Genomic DNA, 15,863 nt, shown 5'->3' with positions numbered 1-15,863 from the left:
CGCGTGTATACTCCGAAAGAGACGATATTCGACAAGCGATATAACCGTCATTTTTCGGCAGCTGCGATCACTCGCTGCCGGCTATTATGTGTAATTTTCGGGATAAGGTGGCAATGTCCGGTCACCTTTAGGGAATTCCGCGCGGAAAAAAGCGCCGATCGGACCACGACAAGCGCCGTATGTACTTACACCGGCCGATGTCGTATTACTCACACAGCGACGGTTCCTTTAAGTACACCAAACGTCTTTCTCGGTCTGTTTTTCACGAACAAAAGCCACGTAACACGTATGCAACACCTGCAATCACGGAAGTAGTGGCGCGCCGAACTCTCGCGTCTTCTACGTTTCGTTCATCGGAAGATTTTAAGCGGATAACGACGATGATCTAGAGGAGAATCGCGCAAACTTTTAACAGCGCCATGGAAACATCAAGGGGGATGCTGCGCGATGTCACGCACCATTTCACCATGAGCGATACCTTTCGCGTTATCGGCACGATAGAACGACCGCGTAATAACTTGGGCAGTTTGGAAAGTTACGAGGATATTAAGGAGAAGAAGCAGAATTCCTGGACAGTTTGGCCGCGACGATTCTAAACCGAATTCTTTCGGAACCCGAGGCGTGGATAATTGCGCGCGAGAGACGCTAATGAGGCGAGACGAACGCGACGGACCGCGCCGCTGTAGAACCCATATAAATTACCTAGCATGAACGACTGCATCGTGGAATCCCTTCGAACGAGCATTTGCATAAGAGACTCGAACTCGCGTCGGTAAGAAAAAAGAAGAAAAAAAAAAGAAAAATCCCGGGCATTGTGCCGCCTCTCCTCGCGGAGGAAATTAAAACGAACGATTGTATAGCGCGTCTCTGGTTTTATGAAAATCTCCGAGGCGAAAAATCACTGGGGTTTTCAATGATCCTCGCCTAGCCTCCTTTTACGCTCGTTTTCCAACAGGTTGTCTCGTCCACGTGACGAAAGTACGAAGAAGAAGAACCGACCGCTAAGAGATATACCGACTATGAGCGACGTCCCATTCACTGATACCTGCAAGAAAAATTACGAAGTTTGATACGGCTACCACGGAGAAGGGAAACGGAACTATCCGTAATAGTCGCGCGCACCAACGACACGGGGAAAATCGGTCGACAAAGAACGATCGGAGATAATCTCCTTTTGTGACCGCGGTTTGAATCGCAACAGACACCTTTGTGCCGGCTTCGAACGCGAGACCGTGAATGCGCCGTGGAAAAAGAACCAAGAGAATTCCGACATTTGTCTCCTCTTTCCACGCGGACCAACGAGTGGAGGAGGATGCGAGGGGAGGGGGGGCGATATTTTACATACATACGAACATGCTCGAGTATACAGTCCCTCGAGACGTTCGAAGAAACGTGTGTGTATTCTCGTATACGACTCGTACGTATGGATGTAAACCGTGAATGAATACAGGCGACACTTGCACCCACATGATTCATTGAAATTCAAATGATATCTCCGCGGCTCGACGACGACCGCGACAACGACGACGAAGAAGAAGAAGAAAAGGAGGAAGATGATGATCCTCCTGGACCAGCCTGTGTCCGAAGAAATAGAACGATGTATGCGAGTACGATGTGGATATGATACGTTGTGGTGTGGTTAGTCGCCGATGAGATCGACCGCGACACCCCATGGAAACGCACGTGCTTTACATATATGCTTATAGCCCGGCAAAGATATTCATTATAATAGCGAGGGCACAGGCTCGTGTAATATAATGCAGCTTTGGTATGCTAACCGGGGTCAAAATATAACTCTTCTGACGGCGTCGAGATTCGTGTCGGTCGTTTGTCGTTCGTGATGGAGACATCTCTGAATTCCTATGTGTAGGTACGCTTCCTACGCGGTCGTCCCTTTCCCTCTGATCGTGACTCTTCCGAGCAACGGCTACCAGGCGCCTTCGATGATTTATCGTTGATTTTAATTTCTATTTAACCGCCGACATTAACGCAGAAAAGGAATTATTTCCCTGAGCTAGGAGAATATTTCTAGATCTTTTTAACCTTTTCGTCGTGAAGATTAAAATATTTATATTCGTTTGAAACATCGTATCGGATCTTCCGTTGCTTTACAAATGTGTACAAGTATCAGACGTGCCAATATGTTAATTACCTGTCAATGTTACTCATTGTTGCCGACATTCTCCTAGTTTCAGATATGATTTATGCAACATGAAGTTGCGCTATTATTGCCATCTTTGCCATGAATTTCCAAGAAAGGAGTTACATATTCTGATTTTCCACTTCTCTGGAATTTTCTTCCCTTATATCTGATCGAAGAAGGAAATGGAAAATTGCATCTCCCTCGAAAGGGAGAGCGTAGCAGCAGTTCGTCACATCCTGTAAAAGAAAATCTGATCTTCGAGTGGTGCACCGTGGCGTAACGAACCAATTTGCCCGTCGCCTAAACTGTAACATCGCGATTCTATCGATGCGCATTGCTTACAAGATTTCTATCTCCGTGGCATTACGAGGAATGACGGTCACCACACACGTAAACTTCAACATCGTTTTGGCCAGCGCGCGAGAGATTCGATGCCAAGATAATACCGACTGACGTCTTTTTCCGAAGATACTCGATATCGAGAGATCATCGCTAATCGTGTGTCTCGTATTTCTTCGAGAACGTCGTATTACGGAAAACTTAATGTTAAGATCGGCTCGACGTTTCAACATTTCAAACTTTTTATCGTCTTTCTACTTGAATGTGTCTAACGATGAAAATTAACTCAGTCTATATTTCCAAACAAAAATGTATTGACAGTCTCGCTGTCTTTTACGGGATCGCAAATAGACTGCGAATAATTGAGCCACTCAGAGGCCGCATTAATCAGATGCAAGATTGGAAAGTAAAGAGTAGTGATAACGTAAGCGTTATTCCTTCAAATCCATCTTGCAATTTGCCGTTGCTTGTGCCATTTTTTACGCTAAACGAAGTTATGGAAGCAAATCGTTTGTGTTCTGAGAGTCGAACATTCATCGTGTACTCGAGTAATAAAATTAGAAAATTTTTCGCCGTTCTACGTTGACCGCATTCCGTACGTCTCTTGCATCTTTGAATCTTCCATAAATATTTAAATTCCATTTAAATTCATTCGTATCGTATCATTCATATCGTGAAGATAAAGAACGAGGATCTTCGTCGTTATAGAAATGCCATATTTACAAATCGCGAGTGTCATATATTCAGACCAAATCCTAACTATTCGTCTACCAGCTACGCTCGTGCAGACTATATGCGGTCGATCCGGTCGGAAAACGAACGTAAAGAAGCGCCAAAAAGGTCCCAGTTGACCCACCGGTTGCTTTCAACCATTTTTCCCGAGACCCATCTTATTGGCGCCTAAGAAAAGTACGATAAAGGCAAAGAAAGCCAGGTTATTCCAGGTTTGCTCGAACGGAGAATACTTTTCAAAAATTCCGCTAACGGCTAAAAGAAGGACGCAAAGAAGCAAGAAGACTACCAAACGAGAGAGATCGCCGTGCAATTGGTTGGTTCTAACGAGCGCGCGAGGAAAGCGTAGGTAGCTTAATGGCCATATTTACAGCCTCATCCAATTATTAGGTAAACACGAAGAATCCGCGGGTCAATATCGTTTCTTCTTTTTCCCTTTCCTACTTTTTTTCTCCTCCTTTTTAAGTAAAAAGAACTGACGCTGTTGAAACGTTTACCAGGTAAGCGATGCAGGTGTTGTGCGCAATGTAAATGGATTAGTCCAGCACACGGTTCTCCGGTAACACGGTCGTCCGTAATTTCGCGGCTCGTTCGCGGCTTTGCTACTCTGTTACGATTCTCTTCTCCAGTCGAGTCCCGTTTAGCTAAAGCTAAAGCAACAGCGAGAAGCTGCGTAAACGTGTAACCGCTCGCCGTTGATTTTGTCGTCAACGAGCGTCCTACGAAGATTTTTCGAATCGTCCGAGATCCGCCTCGATTGCGATGAAACGAGATACACGCGAGACATGTTGCGAGCGTAATAAAACGTCTTTTTAGTTGATCACGCGCCTTTTCTTCTACGCCAAATATGTAGATTCCTAGAGGAACATTCTTCGGCAAAATTACTAAAGCTCCGTCCTTGTTGAAACATGAACGAGGTTTTTCTATTATTGTATGTTCCAAAAAGAGTTAAATATAAACTTGTCGAAACGTTATAGCTCGTCTGCATCGAAGCAACAACGAGCAACATTTCTCGCCTCTTTGCCCCTCTTGTTGCCAATTTCCAATTTAAAACAGACGGCAATTTATAGAAACGTTTAGTCCACGTCGAAGCAACCAGCGGTCACTTTTTCAAGAAACAGGGAACATCAACGGATGGTTCCTCGTTGTTGCCTCGATGAGGACGTGGCTCGAGCTCTCTACTCGTTCCTTTTAAAGAAACTGGCTTCCCGAATGCAGGAGAATTAACAAACCGTTGCACCACCGCCTCGAGAAACGAAGGGTGCCACAATGGAACCGTAAGCTGTAAACTCGGACAATTGCCTTCTTCTGTGAACGAGGCTTCGTTCAATAATCCTCTCGTTGCACCCTGCCTGTAATTGCGCTTCTGCATGCATGGACCTACTAATTGATCGATAACCGGCAATACAAAGATAATGACCAGTGGGAATGGCAGGTCGGTTGAAAAAAGAAAACCGAGAATCCGTAGAAAGGGACATTAATTGACGAGCTGGACGTACTGCCGACTAATTAATATATCGTGACTCGTTCAGGGGGGGTTTCGAGAGATGAAACGGGGCTGCAACGACCAGCCTCTTCGAGGTAACTTCGTTGCGGAAGATTCATGAAGGAACAAATTATGTTTACCGGTTAGACTCCGCCGACCCGTTCGCCATTCACTTCGGTAGAACGTATTCATTATCGATAAACTTTATGAAATAACGTTTCGTATGACCTGACGGTTATTTCTCTACGTTTAATAATTACAAAACGTTCGATACGTAGGAGCACACGTGTCGTGCAAGCGTCGTATAATATTCGTAAGCGACTTTTGTGCTCGTCCAACTTTCCATATCGCAAGGCCATCGAAACTCGCGAGGCCAAGCTTTGTTTCGCAAACCCGCGAAGAAAAACTGAACTGCCATTCGCGTTATTCCGTGTTCGCGCGCTACGATTTCCCGCGGTAATGGCCTGATAATTAACGATAATAGGTTCTCTATCCGATTTCCTTTTTACATCGTCGGAAAACTCATCTGCAATTTTTCCAGCTTCAAATAACTAATCGATATCGCATCGATGTAATTACACCGCGAATGTTTACACATTTGGGAGAAATTTAAGATTCTAAAAATCTACAAAGCGCGATATTTAAAGTAAAGCATTTACCACGACGATTCGATAGCCGAAAGAACTTTCCGTTTAGATTCTATATTTTGAATTATGTCCGTAAGAATGTAAAATTTCACAAAGATGCGCAGTCTAGTTGTAATCATTTGAATAAATAAGTGTTTTTATGTTACATTCCTGCGATATAAGGCCTATTATCCACTTAGCTTGGAATTTAATTGACTGAACGAGCCATGTACTTAACTTTGCATATGTTTATTCTGCAGCAAAAACATCGTCAGAGCCTTCTTGCACAATAATTTACCGATTACTATCGGTGAATCGACGAGTTACAGGTTGTAGTTTATAGATCCCTTTACAATTTTATACAATTCTACAACGAACGAAATAACAAAATAATTTGTAATTTACAAACTTTCGCGGTAAGATCTCATTTGACCGAACGTTACTGTTATACGATAAAATCGACCAATATCATTGATCTACGACTCGTAATTCGTCAAATTCTACGAAATATGAGCCCGAACAAGGTGCGAAAGAACCTTCGTAATAATACAATTGCCTCGTAATTCTCTTTAAGTATACATAACGTATAAACGACACGTACAATGAGAATACCAGCGATCTCAACGACGCCAACAGCTCCTCCCCGTTTTCTGCCAAAAAGTTTCGCGACAAGGTGTGATTCGCACCCGCGATCTCCAGTCATCAGCTGGGACAGCAGCGACGACAAACGACCACGCACGAATCGTGGGCCGCGTTTAAACGTGCCGGCGCATTTGCATAATGATAACGCATTTGCATAATCACAATGATAACGCGAGAAGGATCCACCGGCCGATACACGTATCCTGCGTGGTTATACGTGTATAAGATATACACATGCACGGACGCGCGTATGCATAGATTACAAGAACTCGAAGCTGTTCGAACCGACACACCTAACCGAAGCATCGTGTAAGTACGAGCGAGAACACGCTCGTGGGTGTGCATTACGCTGGCTCTGGACGCATGCACTAACACGGTCGCGAAACCGTGTAAAGAGCCGCGGTACACACGTCGGTATATGGCAGCGAAATACCCGGCAATTTGCAGCTTTACGAGTTATTTCACAATGGCTGCAAAGTATAGTGCTACAGTATTATACTGGCCGTGATAGCTGGAGTGCACGGTCAGTGAACGGTGGTGCGAGCAGGGATGATGCGCGGCAAGATACGTGTAGGTGCAGTTAAAGTTGCAACTCGGAGACGAGAAGGATCGTGTTCCTAGCCATCGGTGGCTCGCTCTCTGTGTACCATGGGTGCACGTACCAGCCGGCCTGGTTTATTGAAACAGACTTTCGTCTTCGACAGAAAAGCCTCCTATTCAGTTTCGAGAAAACAACTGAGAACTATAAACTCGTCGAAGCTTGGATACTTTTATCCTGGCGCCTCGTTAGCGCCTCGTCGGAGGTTGAAAGGTTGCCCAGAACGCTAGAGTTACGTGGACGATGATTCTTTCTAGTAAGCTGAATGTCAATGGAACGATTATGAACGGCGATTGAGAATATCGGTAGGAAGTTCGAGGGGCGATTAATTACAACGAAATCACGGTTTATTCTAACGTTCGCAAATTGCTAGCTTAGAAGATTGGGTCGAATCTTGAGAAGTCGCGAATAACGTGATAAATACGAAGAGAATGATCGTCGATGGTAATTGACGATTTTCGTAGAACGTTTGCGAAGGGAGAGGAGAAAGGTGTGGAAACACGTCGCAACAGATACACTTTTTCGTCTAATGTTCATAGTTGCTCGACTTATCGATTGTGCGATTGATACAAGCGTTAGATGGACGATTTCGTAATAAAGTTATCGCTGAGAGAAACAAACCGATCGCAAGAAGCATATTTACCAAGTGTTATAAATCCTCATGCTGCGTTAACGATTGCGATACTCCGTTTTATTGGTTGCACGATCGTTGCACGAATTGTTGCGCAATCATGAACATATTGTGAAAAGAACTACAAAAATCTCCTGATCGTAAATCTAGCGTTGACTATTAATACAGTCTCGTATAATTCACGAGTCGAACTTTAATATTCGACATTATCGTCAGAGGCTCGCGTAATCGAAAGATCGTAGCGCGATTACGTGGCAAGATCGAAATAAAACGAACGAATCGCGATGAAACGATCGCCAGAATGGCAGGAAAAAAGACGTGACTCGCGTACATCCGTGAAATCATTTGTATCGCTCCGTATTTCAATCGCGACGAATGAAAGCGGCAGACGGAAAACGACAGCCATAACTTTGCTCCAGTCGACGCTTTCAATTGCATTCCAATCGATGGAAAAGCGACAAGAGGGGCGACAACGTTCGCAGCATGCTGGGTTAAATTTGGTGCAGGAGATCGAGAGTTGCGAGAACGTGGAGCGTCGTGTCAGCATCGAAAAAGGGGCAAGATTCTCTCACCTAAGGGAGAGAAGGCAAGGAACCACCATCTTCGCTAAGAAGAAAGATTAAAGACCCGGCAAGTACGCCCCCACCGGAATGATGGATGCGATCCGTGAGACGCGGGCGCCGCTCTTCGAGTAGGTGGAGACTTCCATTTTCATTCCTACGCTTGTTCCTCGTCTCTCTACCGTTCGTCTTTCGCGTTCTCTCGTCGTCCCTACGCTTTAATCAGCGATACGCCTCGCGCAGACTCGGCCCGTCTCCTTGACATCGAACCTCGGGCTCGATCTCTCTATGAGAACAGCCCCTGACACGACGTTTTCAGACTTCAAAGATCAAAAGAAAGAGAGAGAGAGAAAGAGAGAGAGAGTAATAAGTAGAGATAGAGAGAGGAAGATAAAGCGTATCGGCAAATACAGAAAATTCTCTTCGAGGACGAAACGATCGACAAGGGACGAACGGTGAGGTAACTACCGCCGAAGAGGAAGAAAAAGAGAAAACATGGTGGCAAGGGTGCAAGAAAGCTGAACGTAGGGAGACGTATACGCGCACCACACGCGTTTTCGTTCTTCCCCCGAAGGTTCATGAAGCAAGTAGGTTTGTCACAGGCTGTGGAAGAAGATCGGCGTATGGCGCGCGCGAACAATCTAAATGGTAATCCAACACCACACCCTCTTTGCAAAAACTGAAAACCACCGCTGCTAACACCGAACCAGGCTGACTGGCCGACAGACCGCAAGCAAAAATATCCACGCGAGTAAAGGCCACGGGACAAAAAGCATTAACAAGGCTCCGATGCGCGTCCGAGCTTATTCTATAACTCCAAACCCTTCCAACCTTCCACTTCTCTGCTTTTATCTCACGTGACGCTGTTTTCAAATTCTATTCCACTCTACCCTTCTTTTTTCTTTTTTACCTTTCTTTTCCAATCCTCGTCCATTTCTCTCATTCTCTTCTTCCCATTCAACCTCAATCGTGTTGTACATCGTTTTGTCCTTCTCGCGCATTCAGGAGGAAGATACTGTCAACTGAGACGATAGGATTCGAGGACGGTCGGCCAGTAATTATCTGCCGCGCGTGTAAAAATAATAATTAGCTCCCATCGTTGCATTAATTGAACCCGTCACCTATGGACCACTTCTTTCCATCTCCTTTGCTTGCACGAACGCTTGCTGCTCGTAATTACATGTCCCTTGTGCCGCTAACAACTGTCCCACAAAGCTACCGCTTTATAATATGTTTAGGATCCTTTCTCGTCCGCGATTCTCATACGTGCGCGTGCGTCTGACAGGATTGACAGAGAGAATCGAATTTGGCGCCACGGTATTACCATTTGCGGACTACCTCCGTATATATACGTTCTCTGTAAATCATCAATTTGGCCGAGGAACTTACATACGCGTTCGGCGTAAGCAACTGATAGAACGAAAAGCACTCATATGTGTGTCATTTTATTTATCCTACGGAGAATCTGTGTATGTACATAAGTCTAGAATTTGACACGTTGCAGTGCTATGAACGAAAATACGGTTGACTTCGAACCGTTCTATCCGCAAAGGGTCTTGTACCGACTACTTGTATCGAACCTACTTTGAAAACCGAACCTTTTCGAGACCATGAAAATCTTTTCGTTTCGTCAATTGTTAATAATAGGAGCTTTTGCTTTTATAGGGAAGATCTGACGTAACAAAAGAACTAATTCTTACTAATTAACTAATTCTAGAATTATAATACTAAGAACTAATTCTAACTAATTAAGACTAATTCTGACTAGAACAAATACATTTGTCGTTTCGTAAGTAACAACTAGCTGAAAGTAGTATAAGATCAAAATAAAAAATTATTCCGTTTCGATGTTCAGCTGCGGATCTTGAACAAACAGAGGTCCTTCGCACGTTGTAAAAGAGATAACGTCCACGGCAGAGGAAGAGCATTAACGAGCGCGATAACCTGGGTGCTGTGCTAAAAATCCCGCGATAACGAACCCCAGATCCCTAGATCCCGTTAGCCCAGATATCGGTCGTGTTTAAACTTTCAGAGCTCGTACGTCAATTGTTTTCAATTACACGTTCTTTTTTAACAATCGCTCCAGGTGTAGAATCGAGATCGACGCGGATATCGACAAATTCGTCGATGAACGCGATAACAAGGGCCAAGAACAATCTATACGTATATAAAACTATCCATAGTACTTGCCTGACGCACCTGTTTGAACTGCTCTTCGAAGCTCCAGCTGGTCTGTTGCTGGTGATTCGTGGCCGTTGCGTTACTCTGCGAATGATTGTTGGTCTCACGAGGCTCTCCACCGTTTTTACCGCTACCCTGTGATGATTCGCTGGAATGCGAACTCGCCGATGATGTCAATTGATTTCCAATGCCACTCACGATAGCACTACTAGCTTGTGGATGACTGTTTTGCGGATGGTGTTGCGGTGTTAGGAACGCTGGTGGTGGGAACGAAAATGGTAGATTGAAGCCGGCTCCACTCATAGCAGCTTGCAACGCTTCTAGTCCGCCTTTTTGAACTAATTGTTCCACGTCGGCTGCCTGTGAAAAATTTTACCGTATATGCGATACTTTAATAATTAATCATACCGATCCACTTTTACCTAATTTTACCGAATAAAATAAGAAACGCGGAAAGCTACGAATATCGCCCTAATTGCATATAGCAGGAGTTGCGTACAACGGATGAATTTCGCATTGGAAAATAGTCTGAACGATCCCGAGTTGAAAGTAAAGATCGTAAAAACGGTCTCGTTGTTTTATTATATTGAAAAAGAAACGCGCGTTACTATAGCGCCAAGATGGCGCCAAGCTCGTAACGGATAATAGTCACAGAGTTGCAGCAATTTCTCGAGATTCTTCAAAGCCCGTGTGTCGTTCGTATCTGTCCTTTCGAATCAACGAACGTTCTTTCTCGATCAAGTTCTACCGCGAATTACGTAAACGATCACTCTACGTTTCAACGACCTCGTAATTAACCCATCTTCATCGAAACACAACGTTCTTACTTAACGAGAGATTCACAACATTCATCGAGGGTCTTGGAGAACGGACCCAAGCGTTAAAACGTCTTTTTTCCACTGACCTCCAGTTTCAGCTTCCCCAGAAAGTGCGGATGGTGTGCACCTATCAGGTTGTTCAAGTGTGTTAATGGAGTAGGTGTATAAGCCTGTGCGGATGCATTATCCGGCGATGAGTGCGTGTTACCCTGAAGTGGTTGCTGAAGTAATTCTTCGCCGCTCTCTTCGTCCTGAAGGTCTGGATCCGACAAATCCTCCTCCTGATGCGACTGAAAACAGATTAACGATTCTGGTTAGAACGCCTGTCAACATTGTTCTCCTTGAGGCAACTACGCAGTACCATAATTATATAGATTATAGTTATCTGTAAGCTTATTTAATTTTCTTTTATATTTATAAACTGTGTAAAGCCACGTCTAATTTCTAGGCCATCAGGCTGAAATAGATAAATACGTATATACATGCGTAATTAGGTAGCAACACTGTTACAATGAGAGATTATTTTGAAATATTTCACAAAAATTTTATAAATTCAAGGTGATATCTTCCATATTACTGGTATCACATATGAAAAATAGCTATATTCGCGACTCTTTGTAGCAAATAGGTAATAATTACGATATGTGCGATATATCATATTGAACATATGCAATTTATAACAGTTATTACATATCGCGACAGTATTTGAAATACGAAATCGATGGTAGATACTATATTTAACAGCTTGCTAGAGTTTCTCTCGTGTCGCACTGCGGAAGGGTTAATAGCAAAATTATGAAGACGATCGAAACGATCGATTTCGAATTCCTCGTAGAAATTTCCCTAAATCTATAACGGTACGGTTCTTAAGAATTTGGATAACTTTCGCGAAGTGGATATATGGATAAGAAAACGTTTCTCTTCTTTGTATTTTTCATATACAACTTTCACGTGTCAACATGTTGGTATAAGTTGTACATTTTCACTCGATAGCTTAGCTAATGATAGCAAAATAAGTTTCGATATTTCGTTCGATGATGCGCATTCGAACCATTACGGCGTGACTCATAGGAAAACCGAAAAGCCATTAAGATTAAAGTACAACCGGTAATATCTTTAATTTCTGTTTATCTGTCGAATAACAGTTACGCAAATTTTAACCTGATTCCATGATTGTACGGGTTAAAGAAAAGCCTGGGAGCGTTGATACGCGATATCAACGGTTCAGGTATAATCGTGAGTAAAGAGGGCAAGATATCGGGAACATTAAACATTAATTAGGAAAATGGCGAGTGGGCCTTCTATATGGCAAGATAGCTGCTATCGGGCGGCATTATTATGCTACGGGTGTCATAAGTGTTTTACGAGCGTGCGCGTTGTACCGGTCACCAGATAAAACTATGCGAAGTGACATTACCGAGAACGGAAATGAGCATCGTAAAATGCGTGGAAAAAACGGATGTTCCGTTGTCTTGGTCGCGGAATCGGTTCCTCCTTACGATCGGCCCAACGTTTTTCAAACGTAAGTACACACGACACCACGAATAATTGCGCTTTGAATTATTCTCAATTCGTTTGTTCTTTGTTCCTTTCTCTTTTTTCTTTTTTTTTTTTTTTACGAATATGCCTAATTCGTTTCCAACTATCGCCTCCTCGAATCTTTTATGGTAGACATTACATTCGTGGAGGAATCGGTGCTATCGCAGAACCCGACAATTGCTTTCTCACGATCGTATCGCGACGCGTTATTAGTTGTTACCACTTTCTGCGGGCAGGGTAAATGCAGTCCAAAGATTACAGTGTACAGTCACCGTGTTGTATAGTCACGACTAACCGCGATAATTCGGTCGTTATACATTTCACTGCTACCCTTTAAAAATATCACTTTGATATGAAAATTTCGTTCGCAATACGGCTTTACTGAATAGAAATAGTTTAACGCAAGAAGCGAAAGAGTTCAATAGCTACGATTACACTCGTCGGTTGCAACTTTGAATGTTGTGACATCAGCTTACTACGGTAATTATCTAATGTCAAGCATAAACTATGATATGCTAATATAAAGACTTCGTAGAAAAAAAAAGCACGATGAATCATATTTCCACCTTTTACAGGGTGACAGTTTTAAAGTTCAGTACGTTACCAAAATTGTCATTTCACTTGGTTTTCCTGTTAAACGTGTACTTACATCCATTCGTCGACGTCCATTCAAATAATTTTAAATAATTTTAAACAATAAGCTTATTTCGTTCTTAATCCTCTCTGTGCAAATTAAATCACCCACATCAATTTCTTCTTTTTTTTCTATTCAAGGATTTAAAGGAACTGAAAGTATTCTAGAACATTTGTTGGAGTTTAAAGCGAAGAAAATGTTTAAAAGGTTTTGTAGGATTAAAGAGAAATTCGTTTCGTAAGAATGAGCAAAATTTCGCTCCGGGCGTCAAGGACCCAACCTGCCTACGAGAGGTAAAAATTTCCCTTTAAACGACCTTGTACTTTTCCAGGGGACCAGGGAAACAAAATTCTGGGGGCGTTCACTGTCCCATGAAGGTGTGCCCTCTTTATCTACGAGGCGTGCATGCAAATAGATTCATCGAATCTCCGGGTGTATTCAAATGGCGACCGTCTACCTGAAAAGGGCGGACTTGGATAAATATATACCTATCGGATGCAGGTGCCGCGCAAGATGTACCAACTGATGGTTCCGATCTAAAACCAAATTGTGATCGAAGCGAGAGACGACCAGATATAAGAACGGTCCCTCTGTCGGCGTTTTGAGCACGTGTGATAATATTGACCGTTCGAGGTGGTCACCGATGAACGATGGTCCTCGCTTGATGGAATCCTAATCAAATACGAAGCAACCTCGTCCGTCGAATTCCTATCCAGTGGGACAATCGTGGAGATTCCAATCTACTCTCCTCATATTGTTCAAACGACCACGATTTTTACCATTTCACGCGACCTTTTTTTTATTTTGTCTTGATTCTCGTGCACGTAACATTACAGAAGACGCACATACCGATAGAACAAAGATCATCGCAGATACTTGCCAATCGCGTAGATACACTAAAATTACAAATCGCAAAGCGATGCGAGTTACACGTCACTGATACCGAGCAGATCGATTAAATTTAAAATTCAAAAAATTACATATATAGCACGTACATGAAAAGATGAACTGCTATCTAGTGTTTGACGTATAGCAGAGATCGTATATACTGTAAATTACGGTCTTGCTGTTAGAAAATATATATAATGGAACGGACCGTTGAAACACTCGTGGAACTCACTCACGTGAAAAAAAAAAAAACTCACTCTGCGCCGAACCAGACTCATCGCATTTCGATATCATTAGCAAGTGCAACGAACGAGTCGCAACTGCAGTTCTCTTTCTGATAAGACGTTGTGAAAGTTTCACGGTATCGCAGAATGTCGGTAGTTTCATGAAAAATTGAAAGTACGTGATAGAAAGTCAAGTGGAGAAAGAGTGGCAGTCGTGAAAACGAATGACGCCATTTGACGCTGGACGCATCGGTATTCGCGTCGCGGGGCGGCCCACAAATTACTATATCATTGAAGAGGTTGCTGGATGCTCGAGGAGAGCTGGCGTCATTACGATAATCACGGTAGAGGCGTTCGGAATATATACCATTGTTCTATAACACGAACCGCTGTTCGTACGTAGGTGTTCGAATTTCTTACTACGGGACCCTCGACCGAAATGCAGGCATATTTGATTATATAACGCTATATATAAAATATGTTGGTTTCGAACGTAACTTTCATTAGCGACCAGCTATACCTCTTTCCGGAGTTAACAAAATATGTCTTCCTTTATGCTTGTCAAATTCGATAGCTTCAAATATCTTAATCGTTTGTGGCAGGTTGCAGAAACATTTGTTTAATCTATAAAAGGTTTTTATAAAATTTAGTAATACAACGAAATCCTGATTATTCCAACTATACGATCGTAACACGCGTTGTTCACATTTAATGGAACTGTTTGGATAATCGAATGACTTTGTTTCCACGAGAGAACATTTATTTCACACTATTTTCTAGATATTAATATTAAGCAAAAATAAAACTTTCGAATAAATCCTTAGTAATTTCTTTCACTTTCCAATTCCTATTATCCAATTTCAATATCACTATCAAATTTTTCGTTGATCGCTCCACTCCGTTAATCGATGTTTCGATAATGAAGATTCTAACATGATAATCGACGTCACCGTATCGTTGCCAATCGCCAGTTTTAAAATTCTTTCCGAATACCAGATACGACGATGTACATTCATGTTTCATAACGCTTTCCAATGTTGAAACGAACTTTGGAGTCATCACAGGGAATGCTAGAAATGCATAGAACAATGAATTAGAAATTCTCTTTATGCCTGAACGGAAAAGGAATTCGCAAGGTTCCGTCTGAAAACCATCTTTTAGAGGAACAAATATTGTGCCATGCTGGTTTCTTTTCTTCGTCCCTGATACTAGCTGAAGATGAACGGAATAAATCAATAGAGAGCGCGGCGAGTGGTCCTGTGACTTAAGCCAGGTCGGGCAAAGCTTCAGGTAAAACTGTTGCCCTTGGTAAACAAGTGGGCGCGGCCTGTTCCTCATCCATAGAAGAAAAATCACTCCTACGTTTCTGTCACCGGGAATACCTGTGGATGATTGTGTTGCTGCATAATTCCTAGGTTGGCCTACCGAAAACGCGTGGGTCCTGGGACCTGGAACAGGCTCGTGGGCAGCTAATCGACTCACAAGAGGTCTATTCACGCGGAGCTGGCTCTCTCTATTAATCCACAAAAGCTACACCTGTACTACTCTGGGCGACGCCATGTATCACCTGGATCGTCGTCTTCTTTTACTCGAGCAGAAGCGCGAAATCAGATGACGTTCAGGGGCCGAACGCGTCCAATTATCGGTTTTGCGTCTATTTTCGATCCGAGACTGATCAAAAAAAGACGACGCGCAAATGAGATTTTTAAACGTCAAGAGCGGTCACGAGTTCTCGACGCGTCTCGATCTTCACTACATTGTTATCCGCTTCGCGTGCTGTCTTGGTGATCGACGAAAGAATAATGCGATACAGCGACCGGAA

At 43.1% G+C, this 15,863-nt stretch overlaps 1 protein-coding gene across 5 annotated transcripts in view; it reads right to left on the bottom strand.

Moving 5' to 3' along the window:
* Positions 1–15,863, bottom strand: part of retn (retained) — a 136,988-nt gene that overhangs the window by 84,309 nt on the left and 36,816 nt on the right. For 4 of the 5 annotated variants that reach the window (XM_069114837.1, XM_069114838.1, XM_069114841.1 and 1 more), the window contains 2 exons: positions 10,843–11,046; positions 9,948–10,298 (listed from right to left, as the gene is read on the bottom strand). In XM_069114837.1, coding sequence (XP_068970938.1) covers positions 9,948–10,298; positions 10,843–11,046 — 555 coding nt within the window. The remainder of the gene's footprint in view (positions 1–9,947; positions 10,299–10,842; positions 11,047–15,863) is intronic. The other variant, XM_069114840.1, reaches the window with a different exon arrangement.

Source organism: Bombus flavifrons, chromosome 6 (assembly GCF_040668555.2).
Source record: "Bombus flavifrons isolate JBK064 chromosome 6, iyBomFlav1_principal, whole genome shotgun sequence".
Classification (NCBI taxonomy): domain Eukaryota; kingdom Metazoa; phylum Arthropoda; class Insecta; order Hymenoptera; family Apidae; genus Bombus; species Bombus flavifrons.
Note: the sequence above shows the minus strand (reverse complement) of the source record. Positions and strands in the feature narration are given on the sequence as shown.